General features: G+C 45.2%; 1 protein-coding gene across 6 annotated transcripts in view; it reads left to right on the forward strand.

Annotated features, from left to right (window-relative positions):
- Nucleotides 1-93: 93 nt before the first annotated feature.
- ERMARD (ER membrane associated RNA degradation) overlaps nucleotides 94-15,928 on the forward strand; it is a 37,686-nt gene continuing 21,851 nt past the window's right edge. For 3 of the 6 annotated variants that reach the window (XM_062187043.1, XM_062187047.1, XM_062187046.1), the window contains exons 1-7: nucleotides 207-1,832; nucleotides 3,086-3,254; nucleotides 5,646-5,785; nucleotides 7,074-7,175; nucleotides 7,449-7,538; nucleotides 14,671-14,768; nucleotides 15,185-15,321. In XM_062187043.1, the coding sequence (XP_062043027.1) occupies nucleotides 1,746-1,832; nucleotides 3,086-3,254; nucleotides 5,646-5,785; nucleotides 7,074-7,175; nucleotides 7,449-7,538; nucleotides 14,671-14,768; nucleotides 15,185-15,321 (823 nt within the window). In that variant the 5' untranslated portion in view covers nucleotides 207-1,745. Of the gene's footprint in view, nucleotides 147-206; nucleotides 1,833-3,085; nucleotides 3,255-5,645; nucleotides 5,847-7,073; nucleotides 7,176-7,448; nucleotides 7,539-14,670; nucleotides 14,769-15,184; nucleotides 15,322-15,928 lie in introns of those variants that run through there. The other 3 variants (XM_062187045.1, XM_062187044.1, XM_062187048.1) reach the window with 3 other exon arrangements.

Here is a 15,928-nt window from a genome sequence, read left to right on the forward strand (position 1 = left end):
ACGGGCCCCGCCCCCCGTATCCTGCTGCCATAATCTCGGCGGCTCTCGCGAGAGCCGGGAGCTCTCGCGCGCCCGGCCGGAAGCGCCGCACCCGCCGGAAGTTCAGAGGCGGGCGTGCGGCGCGCGCAGAGCCGGAAGTTATGGAGGTAGGGCCGTGGCGCACGGCGGCGTGGGCGGCCGGGAGCGGCGTGGGCGCCGGCGCGAGCGGCTTCTCCCGCAGCCTCGGAGCTGCGTCCGCATTCCGCTGCCCCGGCGTTGCCCTTAGTAGCCTGTGAGGGACGACGCGCCTGGCGTTTGGTGGTCGGACGCCCTGCTGCATGCCGCGGAGGGCCTGAGGGGTCCGCGGGCGCCGTCCTCCAGCGGCCTTGCTTGTGGGCCGCAGAGCGGACCCGTCGTCGGCCGCGGCCGGGGTCCCGCGGGCGGCGGGCGAGCCTGGGGTGGGGTGGGGAGGCGCCCGAGCCGCCCGGCCTCTCCCGGGGAGCTGCCGGGTGTCACCTCTCCTGACTCAGAGCGCGGCGCCTGACTGGGGCCAGGCCAGGAGTGCGGCTTGGCGTACTTACGGGCACTTTGTTGTGCTCAGCCCTGCCCCGAAGGCTGTGGTTGGCTGGTTTCTGCACCAGCGTTAACGCTGTCGCTCCAGCCAGGGTGAGTGGGCAGGACGTGCCATGGCCCTGACCTGAGCGGGAAGCCGGAGACGGAGAAGGAACACGTAAAGTAAGGACGCGCGCCTTGGGCGTCTTGCTGCTGGCCCACCCTGTCAGCGAGGCGTGGGGCCGGTCCGGCCGACGGGTGGTCCGCTTGCTTGTGAGACGTGAGGGCGTCGCTGTGGTTGGCTGGGGCACGCCCAGCTCAGATCCGTGACCCAAGTCAGGTAAAACGGAAACACGTCTGCTAACGTATGCAGTGCCCGGTCGTGTGAACCTGAAGGAAAAGCCGCTCAGGACGTGTTGGCCTCCACTGTGGTGCGTTCTCAGTAAAGGACGATCATTTGAAGAGAGAGGTGGACTGGACGTTTGGCCCAGGGGTTAAGACTCTGGTTAGGATGCCCATGTCCCATACCAGCATGTCGGGGTTAAGTTTCTGGCTCTGGCTCCTGATTGCAGCTTCCAGGTGATGACTCAGATGATTGGGTCGCTGCCTCCCATGTGGGGGACTGGGTTGAGTTCCTGATCCCTCAGCCAGTGTGGGTATTTGGGGAGTGAATCAGTGGATGAGGGCTCTGTCTTCTGCCTCTCAAATAAATGAAAAATAACCTGTCGAAAAATAACAGGACAAAAGAAAACGGTTTTACGCTTCTAAGTGTTAGAAACTGGAGAAGCAGATATATGAGAAGAAATTAATGGCTTATGGTTCAGTTGTAGCCTCCCTGGTGTCCTCCCTGAAGAGTCTGAGGTTGTGTCCAGTAGAAGCGAATTTGTATACTCTCTTGAGGCAGAAAATGAGGAGTGAGACAGCTTTTCCTCTGCTGCTGCTTATTTGTCTTCAACTCTATAATTTTCATATCAAAGGATATTTTTTAAAAAGACTTGTTTTACCTGAAAGAGTTATAGAGAGGCAGAAGCGGGGAGAGAGAGAGAGGTCTTTCATCTGCTGGTTCACTCCCCAACTGGCGGCAACGGCCGGAGCTGGGCTGATCTGAAGCCAGGAGCCAGGAGCTTCTTCCGGGTCTCCCACGCGGGTGCAGGGGACCAAGGACTTTTGCCATCTTCTGCTTTCCCAGGCCATAACAGAGAACTGCGTCGGAAATGGAGTCGCCGGGATTTGATACCAGCACTGCAGGTGGCGAATTTACCTGCTGTGCCACAGTGCCAACCCCCAAAGGATATTCTGAGGTGACATTCTAGTTTCCTTCAATATATTGAATCAGAGGTTTCCTTTATCTTTTTTCATTATACTTGATTTTCTGCTCTCCCACTCCCAATAAGAAATAGCTTATTTTGATAATTCTGAGGTAGTAAAGGAGTGCTGAAAGGAATGATACCCATTTAGCTGGGTGGCACTAAACCCATCTTATGTGATAAAGTTATCATATTAAGAATGGAACTGATCATATACATAGGACCAGCAGTCAAAGGGATCACATAAATAAGACCCAGTGCTTGGTAATAACAATAGATAGAATTACAAAGGAGAGAAAGTTCCCACATGGGAAGCAGTCCACACAGCAGACTCATAGGATGACCAATGCCCTAAACAGCACTCTGACCTCAGAATCAGCCTCTAAGTCCTGACTGAAAACACCACAAGAGCATTTTAGGCATGGAAAGCCGACATAGTGGCAAAAATGGTTTGGCATGAAGGATCTCTGAGTGAGACCCCGGTGGAAAGAAGGGGCCATCAAAGAAGGATGTACTTTTCTCTGAAGAGAGGAGAATTTCCACTTTGCATATGGCCTTGTATAAAACCCAATGGAGTTTGTGAACTCAAAAGGCTTCCATAGCCTTGGCAGCTCATGTCAAGAGCTTCCGGTGATCACTGACGTCATAAATAAGAGTGTCAATTGTTAAATCAACAACAGGAGTTGTTGCTGGGCCTCTGTCCTTAATGGGTTGTGCACTATGAGAATTAATGGTAAAACTTGTCTTCAAACTGTACTTTATACTTTGTGTGTCTGTGTGGATGCAAATAGTTGAAATCTCTTCTTAGTAAAGAATTGGTCTCTGTATATGAAGTCACTTAAAAATGAATCTTAATGGAAAATGGAATGGGAGAGGGAGTGGGAGGTGGGATGGGGGGAAGAAACACTATATCCCTAAAAGTTGTACATATTAAAATTTGTATTCATTAAATAAAAACCTTCAAACAAACAAAAAAAAAAGGAATGGCACCCTGTTTATAAGACACACTGAGCTTCTGTGAACTGGCATCTTAATTACTCTGATCAATAAAAGAATTTTCAGTGTTTATCTTTTATTTGAAAACATGTACATAAATTATCTTAGAGTTTAGCTGTATTATCCAGAAAGCACGTTAACAGCAGTTACAGCTAAGTACATTCTGCACTTTAGATAGACTTTTTCTGTTAAATAATGTCCCTCTGCTTTTGTTTCCTACTGAGTAGTGTCTTTTGTGTTTTATATTTCAGGGACTAATAGAGGAACCTGTTACCACATGTCTTTCTCCCTCAGTGTATGACATTATTTGTAAACTTGGTTTTGAATTTAAAGAACTTTGTGCTATCAATAGCATTGTATCTCAGAGTGGTGAAGTGTATTGGAAAACAGTCACAGAGTGTGTGAGATATGCAGAGTCAGGTCAGTACCCAAAGATCAGTCCATATCATTCCACTGAAAGTGTCTTGGTCCAAAAAAAATTCCTTTTTGTTGGAAGATGTTGTAATCCAAGCCTGATTTAAAGGAGAAAATAATCTGTGAGAAGAGAGGATGAGACCAGAGCAGTATGGCGGTTAGTGAGAGCTGGTTGGGGAGAGCCCTGTGTGAGCAGGCTGGGGTTGATGGGCAGGTGATCCTGCAGATCCCGGGGCCTCACGGTGATTCTCTGTTGAAGGCGTGTGAATTGCAGGTATGGCATGACCAGTGGTAAATTATAAAATCATTTTACATGTTTTATAGTCACTTGTGTATGCTTTTGGAGCAGGTATTAGGGTTGTTAACAGCGCTCATATGAACATAGTCTGGCCTAGCAGTTCCATTCCCAGGCATGTGCTACACTCATGGATCTGAAAGTGTGCTGGTCAGGTTTTCATTAGAGCAACTAAATATGTGAAACAAGCTCCTGGTGAAGGAAAGGCTTATTTGGGCTTATGGTTCTGGAGGTTCAGAGTCCAAGACTGGGCAGCCCTCCCACCCCAGGTCCTCATCTGGAGATGGTGATCTTGCCAGCAGAGCTGTGAGGTGAGGTAGAACATCACGGGGCAAGAAGGGGTGCATATGTCTGAGTCTCTCCTTACAAAGCCACCACGATTTGGTGATGGGCCGACCCCAACAACCTGATCCAATTGAATCAAAGGCCCCACTGCTAAACCTGTGATTGTACTAAGTTTTTCTTGCTGCTGTTAATATCACTGTGGGGTTTAAACGACTACATGAGCTCAGGGGCCAAATCACATTTGAACTATGGTAGTGTGTTCATTATTCCTTGTAGCATTCTTTGAACAGCCAAATAAACATATGGCTTAATAATCTGGGAACAGCCAAACATTGGTAGGGGATTTTCTCAGTAATTAACAATAAATGCAGAAGTGAACTGTTAGGCAGTGGTGAGGGAGACTGAGGAGACTCATTTGATACTGTGATCTCTCTAAGTGAAAGAAAATAGCATATATTTATATTTGCTTGTATATGTGTAAGTGTTTGTAAATGCCCCCAGGAAGTTAATAAAAGTAGTTGCTATAGAAGGAGAATTGAAGGACCATGTGGGATGCTTTCAGTCCTGTGTTTTTTTTTGTTTTTTTTTTGGACAGGCAGAGTGGACAGTAGAGGGAGACAGAGAGAAAGGTCTTCCTTTTTGCCGTTGGTTCACCCTCCAATGGCCGCTGCGGTAGGCGTGCTGCGGCCGGCGCACCACGCTGATCCGATGGCAGGAGCCAGGTGCTTCTCCTGGTCTCCCATGGGGCGCAGGGCCCAAGAACTTGGGCCATCCTCCACTGCACTCCCGGGCCACAGCAGAGAGCTGGCCTGGAAGAGGGGCAACCGTGACAGGATCGGTGCCCTGACTGGGACTAGAACCCGGTGTGCCGGCGCCGCAAGGCGGAGGTTTAGCCTACTGAGCCGCGGCGCCGGCCAGTCCTGTGTATTTTTAAATCATGAACCATGTGACTCTTAAGTCCTAGACTAACAAAACAAAAAAGTTTATGAGTAATTTATCGTCAGAAATCTCATAATCTAAAAATGTTAAGGAGTCAAGTTACAATATATGTACAATAGCCCTCCCTCTTGCATGGGGTAAGTTCCAAGAGTGTTAGTGGTTGCCTGAAACTGGCTAGCACCAAAACCTGCACGTGCTGCTAGTTCCCCTGTGCCTGGAGCATTGCCACGTGGCACGGGGCACCTGTCCTCGCGTGTTTTATGCCCGTTGCCTCTTCTGCATCACGACTTCTGTGCTTTGCAGCCAACAGGAAGTAAAGTAAGGGTGACTTGAAGACAAGCACTGTCGTCCATGACAGACTCCTAAGTGACTAGCTGGCGGGTGACAGATCACTGTAGATGGGCTAGACAAGGAGTGATTTCACAGGCTGCTGGAATGGAGGACCATGTAAAATCTCATCACACTGCTCCTAACGGAGCGCAGATGGAAACTTTAGGAGTTCATTGTCTCCAGCGTATGTTTAGTTTCTTTGGATTCTGGCTGACTGCCAGTAGTGAACTGTAGATAAAGAGGGACAGTTGTATGTACATAAACCTGTTGTGTATAAACTTATTTACACTTAAAGATGTAGAAGAAAATATTTTTTCCTGTTTGAACTTTTCTGTATTTTTCATACTTAATGTATTTTTATTTTATAATCAGATAAATGTTATATAATTAGTTTCCAATAATATATTTTTCTCATATGCTCAGTTATAAGCTGATTGTTGATTTTGTGGAGATTTTATATTTGAAGCACTTTTTCTGTGATAATTTATGCATTTTTCTTTGCATGATATGGAACTGTGATACTAAAACTTGTTTTCTCATCTTTTAAGACCAAGACCTGGATTACTGGGGAAGTGTGCGGCTGCTGGGCCCTGTATGTGAAACCGTCCATCTACATTTCTTATCTCTGACTAAGGGACAGTTTGAAACTCGATATGCTCCATCACTCCAGTGGACGGGTTTTTCGGAGGTTTGGCTTTTGAACAACCTTTACAAATAAAAGACTTTGCAAATACCACTTAGATCCTCTGGTAATTATTATTTGCCAGCTTTAAAGTGCTCTCTGGGGCAGGTGATTGGCCTAGTGATTAAAACACCCACTTCCCATGTTGGAGTAGGTGGGCTTGATGCTCAGCTTTGCTTTCAATTCCATCTTCCTGCTAACTTGCACCTTGGGAGGCAGCAGGTGATGGCTCAAGTGGCTGTGTTCCTGCTACCACGTGAGAGACGATTGACTTCCTGGCTTCTGGTTTTGTTCAGCCTGGCCCAGTTCCAGTGACTACAGGCATTTGGGGAGTGAACTAGTGGATGGAAGGCATTCTCTCTCAAATAAAATTTAAAAATTAATTAATTCTTTTTAAAAAAAGGTCTCCAATCCTAGGCTTTCCAATTGGAAGAAATCTTGAGGGTTGTAAGAAACCTGAGGTATTATGCAAGGCTTCCAGACCCTGAGCTGAGAAACGTGTCCTTTTGAAAAACAATGTTTTAGAGTCCAACTTTATCAGGATCAGTGGCCCCAGGGTGGTGTTTGGTGCAGGGCTGCTCCTCTTGGGCTAAGAAAAACTGACTACTCCAGAATTAAAGAGATCTATGGAGAGATACAAGATGATCTCCAGGTGGTGGGACCAGCAGACTAGGGATGGGAATGTTTGAATTGTTAACGGGGAATTGAGGGGAAGATGGTTTGAATTCTAACCCAAATCTTGTTTGTCAGATTTTTCTGTTTCATTTGGCACATTAAATGACTATAATAAAGTAGTAACTTTAATAAGTCTAATTATGAGATACTTTGAATTTCCTTCTGTAGAGTAGAAGGATCTTGGTTTCTCTCTTTACAGAAGTTACTTTAATTGCCAGGTCAGCTGCCCATGTTGATCTATTATTGAGAACCAACATAATTCAAAATTGGAGATGAGAGATATAGGTCAAAATGGTTGACTGTTAAATTCACAATTTTGCCATGCAAAATAAACATTGAAATACCTTTCAAAGAAGTCACATACATAAATATTTTTCTTGACTCTTTAGGCATTGTAATATTTATAAAGGAGATGTTTACTGTTCCAAAAATGAAAATATAGCAGTTGAAATATTTAGATTTTGAATTTCAATAACTAGTATTGTTACTTTGAGAGATTTTTTATTGGGTGCAAATATTAAATAACTAGTTGAGATATTTAGACTTTGAATTTCAATAAATAGTATTACATTGAGAAACTTGTTAGTGTAAATTCTAACACATGCTTTGTTCTGAACAGTTATTTCCTGAAATATTTGACTCCCTGAAAAGTCTACAATCGCCTGCTATTTCTCTTAGCTTAATGAAACTGACATCATGTCTAGAACGAGCCTTGGGTGATGTAAGTGTTACACTCTCAACATTGTTCCAATAAGTTACATGAACAAACACTGAACTATTTTAAAGTTGCCCTAAGTTTCCTGGATTATTGTTTTCCTCTAAAATATAATCATTTGGTGCTGATTTTTAATATTTTTCTTTATGAATGGTGATAACATCAACACATTGGTGTTTAAATACTTTCTCTACTGTACTGCTTCACCAATTATGTTTTTATGAACATTAACTGGCTTATTGGCATGCAACTGTTACATAGTTTTTGTTTCCATCGTAGGTGTTTTTACTGATTGGGAAAGAATGTCCCTTTCTTTTAAGAGATCTGCTTGCCTCTGAGGAGCTTGCACAAGTCTTTGGTCAGTCTGTGGTAAGCTTGTTCTTCTAAAACTTGCAGAGTGAGCACAGCACAAAACAAATGAAGACACCTTGGCTTTTGTTCTTGCAAAACTGATCAGTCACATTAGTGGTTCATGCATATTACCCTTCCAGCCTTTAATTTCAGAATTCCCCCTCTTTCAGCCACCTGTAGCTCTTCTGTCCTAGGTCCACAATGCTGGAGTAACCTGGGATCACAGGGTCAGGTGGAAGTATTTTGCTTTGATCAATCATACATTAATACTAAATACTAAATCCAGAATGAAGTTTTGACCTCTTAAAAAGTGATATTACACTTTTGTTCTAGAATATTGATACTTTTATTTATTTTTTCCCCAGAAACCTTTTATTTAAAGAAGACAAATTTCATACATCTCATAATTACAACTTTAAGAACATGGTGATTCTTCCCATCGTACCTGCCCTCCCACACTCTCTCCTATCCCTCTTCCTCTTCTCTTCTTCCTCCCTATCCTATTCCCACTCTTATTTTTTACTAAGAACTATTTTAAATTAACTTTATAGATTTATGATTAACTCTATGTTGAGTAAAGAGTTCAACAAAGAGTATTAAAAAAACTGTTTCTTAATATGGAGACAAGAACTATTCAAAGTCATTGTTTCTCAAAGTGTCAATTTCATTTCTACAGATTGCCTGTTAGGTGCTCTATTAGTTATCACAGGTCAGGGAGAGTATATAGAATTTGTCCCTTTGGGACTGGCTTATTTCACTATGTATAATGTTTTCCAGTTTCATCCATTTTGTTGCAAATGACCAGATTTCTTTCTTGCTCTCTTTCTTCCTTTTTTTTTTTTTTTACCACAGTGTAGTATTCCATGTTGTACATATCCCATAATTTCATTATCCAGTCTTTAATGGATCAGTATTTGGGTTGATTTCATGTTTTAGCTATTGTGAATTGAGCTTCAATAAATATCGGGGTACAGGTAACTCTTTCATATGCTGATTTCATTTCCCTTCGGTAAATTCCCAAGAGTGGGATGGCTGGGTCCTATGGTAGGTATATATTCAGATTTCTGAGGTATCTCCATACTGCCTTCCATAGTGGCTGCACCATTTTTTTTTTAGCTGTTGTGAATGGGGTTGATCTTAGATGCTCTTTCTCAGCCGTGGCTTTGTATACAAAGACTATTGACTTTTGTGTGTTGATTATATATCCTGCCACTTTACCAAACTCTTTTATGAATTCCAATAGTCTCTTGGATCCTCTATATATAGAATTATGTCATCTGCAAATAGGGATAGTTTGACTTCCTCCTCTCAGTTTGTATCCCTTTGATTTCTTTTTCTTGCCTAATGGCTCTGGCTAAAACTTTCCAGGATATACTGAATAGCAATGGTGAGAGTGGGTATCCTTGTCTGGTTCCAGATGTCAGTGGGAAGGCTTCCAGCTTTTCCCCATTCAATAGGATGTTGGCTGTGGGTTTGTCATGAATTGCTTCGATTGTGTTGAGGATTATTCCTTCTACACCCAATTTTTTTTAGAGTTTTTGTTATAAAAGGTGTTATGATGCTTTCTCTGCATCTATTGAGATAATCATATGGTTTATGTTCTCCAGTTTGTTAATGTGTTGTATCACATTGATTGATTTATGAATGTTGAACCATCCCTGCAAATCAGGGATAAATCCCACTTGGACCAGGTGAGTGATCTTTCTGATGTATTGTTGGATTCAACTGGCTAGTATTTTGTCGAGGATTTTTGTGTCTATGTTTGTCAGTGAAATTCGTCTGTAGTTCTCTTTCTCTGTTGTATCTTTTTCAGGTTTAGGAATTAAGGTGATTCTGGCTTCATAGAAAGAATATGGGGGGCTAGCACAGTGGTTCACTTGGTTAATCGTCTGCCTGCAGCACCAGCTTCCCATATGGGCACCGGGTTCTAGTCCTGGCTGCTCCTCTTCCAGTCCAGCTCTCTGCTGTGGCCCAGGAGGGCAGTGGAGGATGGCCCAAGTGCTTGGGCCCCTGCACCTGCATGGGAGACCAAGAAGAAGCACCTGGCTCCTGGCTTCAGATTGGCGCAGCGCTGGCCATAGCGGCCATTTGGGGAATGAACCAATGGAAGGAAGACCTTTCTCTCTCTGTCTCTCTCTCTCTGTCTGTAACTCTACCTGTCAAAAAAAAAAAAAAAAAAAAAAGAATATGGAAGGATTCCCTCCCTTTGAATTGTTTTGAATAGCTCGAGAGGAATTGGAGTTCTTCTTGAAACTTCCTGTAAAATTCAGCAGTGAAACCATCTGATACTGGGCTTTTTTTGTTGTTGGTAGGATCTTTATTAGTAATTCAGTTTCTATCTTGGTTATTGGTCTGTTCAGGTGTTCTTTATCTTCATGGCTCAATTTAGTTAGCTTGTATGTGTCCAGGAATCTATCCATTTCTTCTAGGTTTCCTGGTTTGTTGGCATACAGCTCTTTGTATTAAGTTCTGATGATTCTTTTTATTACTGTGGTGTTTGTTACATTTAGTTTTTCATTTCTAACTTGATTGATTTGGGTCTTCTCCCTCTTTTTTGGTTAGTTGGGCCCATGTTGTGTCAATTTTGTTTATTTTTTCAAAACCCCAGCTCTTCATTTTTTTTTGACAAGCAGAGTGGATAGAGAGAGAGAGAGACAGAGAGAAAGGTCTTCCTTTTTGCCGTTGGTTCACCCTCCAATGGCCGCTGTGGCCGGCGCATCTCGCTGATCCGAAGTCAGGAGCCAGGTGCTTCTCCTGGTCTCCCATGCGGTTGCAGGGCCCAAGCACTTGGGCCATCCTCCACTGCCTTCCTGGGCCACAGCAGAGAGCTGGCCTGGAAGAGGGGCAGCCGGGATAAAATCCGGCGCCCCGACTGGGACTAGAACCCGGTGTGCCGGCGCCGCAAGGCGGAGGATTAGCCTGTTAAGCCACGGCGCCGACCCATTTTTTTTTTTTAAGATTTATTTATTTTACTTGAAAGAGTTACACAGAGAGAAGGAGAGGCAGAGAGAGAGAGAGAGAGAGAGAGGTCTTCCATTCGATGGTTCACTCCCCAATTGGCCGCAATGGCTGGAGCTGCGCCGATCCAAAGCCAAAAGCCAGAGCTTCTTCTGGGTCTCCCACATGGGTTGAGGGGCCCAAGAACTTGAGCCATCTTCTACTGCTTTCCCAGGCCATAGCAGAGAGCTGGATCAGAAGTGGAGCACCTGGGACTTGAACTGGTGTCCATAAGGGATGCCGGCACTGCAGGCTGTGGTTTTACCCACTACGCCACAGCGCTGGCCCAACCAGCTCTTCATTTCACTGATCTTTTATATTTTTGGTTTCAATTTTGTTTATTTCTTATCTATTTTTAGTGGTTTCTTTCCTCCTACTAATTTTGAGTTTGGTTTACTGTTGTTTTTCTAGGTCCTTGAGATGCATTGAAAGCTCCTTTATCTTTTTTTTTTGGACAGGCAGAGTGGATAGTGAGAGAGAGAGACAGAGAGAAAGGTCTTCCTTTTTGCCATTGGTTCACCCTCCAATGGCCGCTGCAGCTGGCGCATCTCGCTGATCCGAAGCCAGGAGCCAGGTGCTTCTCCTGGTCTCCCATGCGGTTGCAGGGCCCAAGCACTTGGGCCATCCTCCACTGCCTTCCCGGGCCACAGCAAAGAGCTGGCCTGGAAGAGGGGCAACCGGGATAGAATCCGGTGCCCCGACTGGGTCTAGAACCCGGTGTGCCGGCGCCGCAAGGCGGAGGATTAGCCTGTTAAGCCACGGCGCTGGCCAAAGCTCATTTATCTTATGTCTTTACAACTTCTGGGAGATGTTCTGCCTTTATCTTCTTTTGTAGTGATGACCATGTTGCTGTGTTTCTGTATGCAGCATATCCTTAAGCATCTTCCACAGGCCTGGAGGTGTGGTGACAAATTCTTCCAATTTCTTTTTGTTACGGAAGGTCTTTATTTCACCTTCATTCTTAACTGAGATATTTGCCGAATACAATATTCTGAGTTTTTTTTTTTTTTTTTCGGGAGTTAGGAAAAAGGTTTATTATTGTCGGGTGGGGGAAACCCGACAGGCTGCCTCCTGCACAGAGAGAACAGCAGCCTGCCTATAGTTTTTTGTTTTTTTTTCTCTTAAGACTTGAATATATCTTGCCATTCTTTCCTAGCCTGTAAGGTTTCTGATGAGAAGTCAGCTGTGAGTCTAATTGGAGATCCCCTAAAAGTAATGTGGTGGTGGTGTTTTCCTTGTGCACATTTTAGAATATTTTCTTTATGTTTTACTGTGGAGAGTGTGACTACTGTGTATCATGGTGAAGATCTTTCCTGGTCATGTCTATAGGAGTTCTATGTGCTTCCTGTACTTGTGTGTCCCTTTCTCCAAATTAGAGAAGTTTTCTGTTATTATTTCTCTAAAAAGACCTTCTATTCCATTCTTTCTTTCCACGCCTTCAGGAATTCCTAAGACCCTTATGTTGGGTCATTTGCTAGTACCCCATAGATCTCCAACATTGTTTGTTAGTTTTCTAATTTATTCTTTTTTTTTTTTTTTTTGGTCTGAGTGTAAAATTTCCAGCGATTTGTTTTCTAACTTGGATATTATCTCTTCTGTTTCACTGAGTCTCTTGTTAAGGCTTTCCATTCCATTTAAAAATTTTTTTTATTGAATTCTTCATCACCAAGATTTCATATTAAGTGCTCAATTTCATGAGAGAAATTTTCTTTCATGTCATGTATGAATTTCATTAGTTTGTAGATTTGCTTCTTGTTCTGAAGTAATCCTATGATCAGTTTTTTGACTTTCATCTCTGGGATTTCTTCAGTCTCTTCATCTTCACATTCTAATATTGAGGTGTTTTGTTCTTTTCAGGGCATCATGTTGTCTTCTGTATTCTTGTTCCTTGAATTGCTGTGTTTATTATTTGACTTTTGTAGAGATACTTATTGGTTTCTTTTTTGTTTTGTTTTTTTCCATGTGATGGTTTTTATCTCTGGACTATGCCTCTGTGGCACAGTGTAGTGTTGACTTACTCAGTGAATACCCAGAGACATGTGCTGGGTGTGGCCAGGGAGCTCTGTTCAGTGCTCCAGAGTGAAGGGAGTATCCAGGTGACACCAGGTTGGGTGTGGTAAATCTCTCTCTCCCTCTTTTTTTTTTTTTTTTTTGTTTTAAATCAGAGGGGAGGGTTTGTTCAGTTCTGGTGGTGTAGTCTCATGCTCACCTCTGCTCCTCAAAGAAGACCAGCGCTTGGGCGCCAGCCCCAGTGGGTGCAGTATTTAGCTGCTCTTCCACAAGGACCACACAAAGGATCTGTGTAGTTTTTGGTATAAGCACAGGTCCTGCAGCAGTGACCCTCACTCACCAGGGAATCAGAGAGCCCTGAGTGTGTGGAGCCACCCACAGTGACTGCCCAAAGTCCCAGCCACACCCCGGGCCCTCCCACACAGCCACAGTGTTTTTGCCGTCCCAGCACACAAGGTTCCCACAGCATGCGCGCCCAGCTCCCTGACAATTCCCCCAGCCAGACTGAGGCATCTCCTCAGCTAGTTTTCGGGGGTGTGGACACGGGCTGGTGTAGCTGTTTCATAGGTTCAGAATGGCGTCTGCCCTCTCAGCTAGTTATAGGACGCCAGTGCCAGGTGGTCAGTGAGCAAGAAATGTGCCCCCTTTTTCCTCTTCTAGTTTGGCAGATGCGCTGTCCCCCACAGGGCTCCAAGCTGGGCCCATGCTGGCCTCTTCTGCAGCTTTATTGCCAATGGCGTGGGCTGCTGCAGACTGGTCTCACCTGTGGCTCTCAGCTGCTGGGGTCCTGGGTTGTGCGTGTCCACACCTTCCATGTAGGTGCACAGTGTCCTTCTAATTTGTGTGGAGTTTTCTCTGACGTTTTCTCCCTAAGACTTCCCTGAGACTGCACTCTCTACACTTTTTTTAAACTGTCTTTCCCTGGGCCAGAGCAGTAAGCTCCCTTCCTATTCCACCATCTTGGATCTCCTTAGAATATTAATATTTTGACATCTGGGAACTCGGGCCCTTGGCAATCATTTAAACTAGCAGTGAAAAAAATTTGGATATTGATTAAAAAAAAAAAGTCACAGAATCTGGAAGAGGGTGCACATCAAGACACTTAAGACAAGAACAGCCTGTAGGCAACAGGGTGAGGCAGATTGTGAGGAAGAAGAAACCCAGGACACCCTCGTTGTTCAGAAAGCTGTGCTCACCACAGCAGTGAGCAACGCACCCTTTGCTTTTGGCTAAGGACCTGGCCCTCAGAAGCACCCTGCACTCAGTACCGTGGATCCCTGTAGCCTAAAGGGCACTTGCTTTTGGGAAGAGCGTGGGATGTTGCACTGATTCTGACTGTGCACTGCTCTTTTTACCTGCCTGGGTGCTGGGAGGCTTTCCCTACCACCAGACACTGTTAGCCACTCTCACAGGTATTTCTGTTTGCCCAGAAGATGTAAATGAAGCACATTAAACTGATGGGAGAGCAGACTTCCTGAAGTTGCACTGAATAACTAGTTGTCTAGCATTGCTGGGTCAAGCTGAAACCCTCCTTGTAATTTCCACCTGTTCTCTGAAGGAGACTTAATCCGTCTGCCGCACAGTGGCAGCGTTTCCTAGGCGTGAGGACAGCTTTTGGTTATGTGCGTACGTCCTCACCTGGCCTGATTTAAAATCTTCCATCTGTTCACAGCGCTTGCACAGTGTGGTGCTTCAGACCCAGAAGCCGTGCTCTGGGAACTCGTGTAGTGGCTGTGCTGCTCACTCTGTAGACAGGTGACCCGGAGGCGCAGGGCTGGAGCCTCGCTGCTCCAGCTTCCCATGCTGTCTTGTTACTTAACCATTCGGTACACGCTGCCGGATGCCGACTTTATGTTGACTGCTTTTTGTTTCACTTGATTCGATGTCAGGGACCCTGGATGTGTGGTGTCACGTCAGCAGTGCCTTTCCCAGCCTCCCTGTTTTCCATCCTTTGTTCTCACCTGCACAGAGGGTGGTAGTAGTGCCTCCCTGAGAGGTGGTTCTGAGGACTGATGAGTGGATCAGTACGTGTGTGCAGCACTCAGGATGCTGGTTGTGTTATTATTACTAGTACTGTTCTGCAGCAGCCGAGCCATCTGGTCTGCGAGTTCTGCAGTAGTCGTGACCTGCATTCTCGCTTCAGGTGGATGTGCTGAAAGTCTTCATTGGCTCTCCACGGGGACTCAACCTGCGGAACATCTTGTGGCATGGATTTGCATCACCCCAAGAGGTTCCTCCGAAGTAAGCTGCTGGGGAAAAGTACTTTTCCTTCTTTTTTGATCTGCTTAAGAGTTTATTTTATCTTGAATTCACGAGAGAGGCAGATGCATGGGAGAGGGGTGAGACAGGATTGTGAGGCCAGAGAAGATTCCCAGGGTGTGGTCTCAGCCCCACACAGCCTGGAGGCCCTGCAGGGGTCACACAGGGTGTGGTGGTGCACCCAGGTCCCAGATGGGTGGGGGCCCAGAGTTTTTGAGATAATTACTGTTTTTTTCCAGCTATCGCACAGCTGAATTCCTGTTCTTGTATCTAGGGGAAATTTTCTGCAAGTTGATAATGCTTTGGTTTTTAAATTTTAAATATTTGGAAAGTAAAGCTGTCATGTGTGTGTGACTGAGCTTGTGTTGCTAACAGATCTCCGTGCTATTTTTCCCTAGATACTGTTCAATGATGATGCTGTTGACGGTAGGATTGGGACAGTTACTGAAGAGTTTCCTTCAACAAACCACATTTACGTTGACACACCGATCCCTCATAACTCTTAGGAACCTAGAGGATTTGATTGTTTTTCCTGGCAAGTACTCTGTTTCACATTTCCCCTCTTCCTGCATCTTCACGACAGTATTCAGACTTGCAGTCCTGCAGTGACAGGGTGGCTTTGACAGTTGCTTGAAGAACTCTGAGCCATTACCACGGATGACTCAACCTCTTCCCACTCTCCCTGTGTGCGTTGGGATTCAAGCACCGCTGTGCTGATCTCCTTGAATCTCAGTGGGTGTTGGAGCTCAGAGCTCGTTGACTCCTCAGATGTAGAGATGGCCGAATGGCTTTGGGCCATTTCATACTGCACTTCTCCCCCTTTCCGTTCTTGAGCATTTGTCCTCAAATCATGGCACCCAGAGTGCTTGTGGCGTGAAGGATCACCTGCAGCTTCTGAAAACTCTTTTACTTCTGGTCAGTGTGTTCGGCTGGTCCCCTGACTTCCCTTCTCCACACTGGCCTCCCTGAGTCACCACAGAGATGCAGGAGTCCGTGTCCCCTTCCCCATGTCCCTGAGGTCCCCCTCACCTGTGGCTCTAGGTTAGGCTGATCCTCCTCTTTGAGGGGTGCATTGTGCCAGGGAACTATGGTCAGCTCGGAGAGGGGCAGCATCCCATCTTTTTGAGTTGTGGAGTGTGGTT

Source organism: Lepus europaeus, chromosome 3 (genome assembly GCF_033115175.1).
Source record: "Lepus europaeus isolate LE1 chromosome 3, mLepTim1.pri, whole genome shotgun sequence".
NCBI lineage: Eukaryota > Metazoa > Chordata > Mammalia > Lagomorpha > Leporidae > Lepus > Lepus europaeus.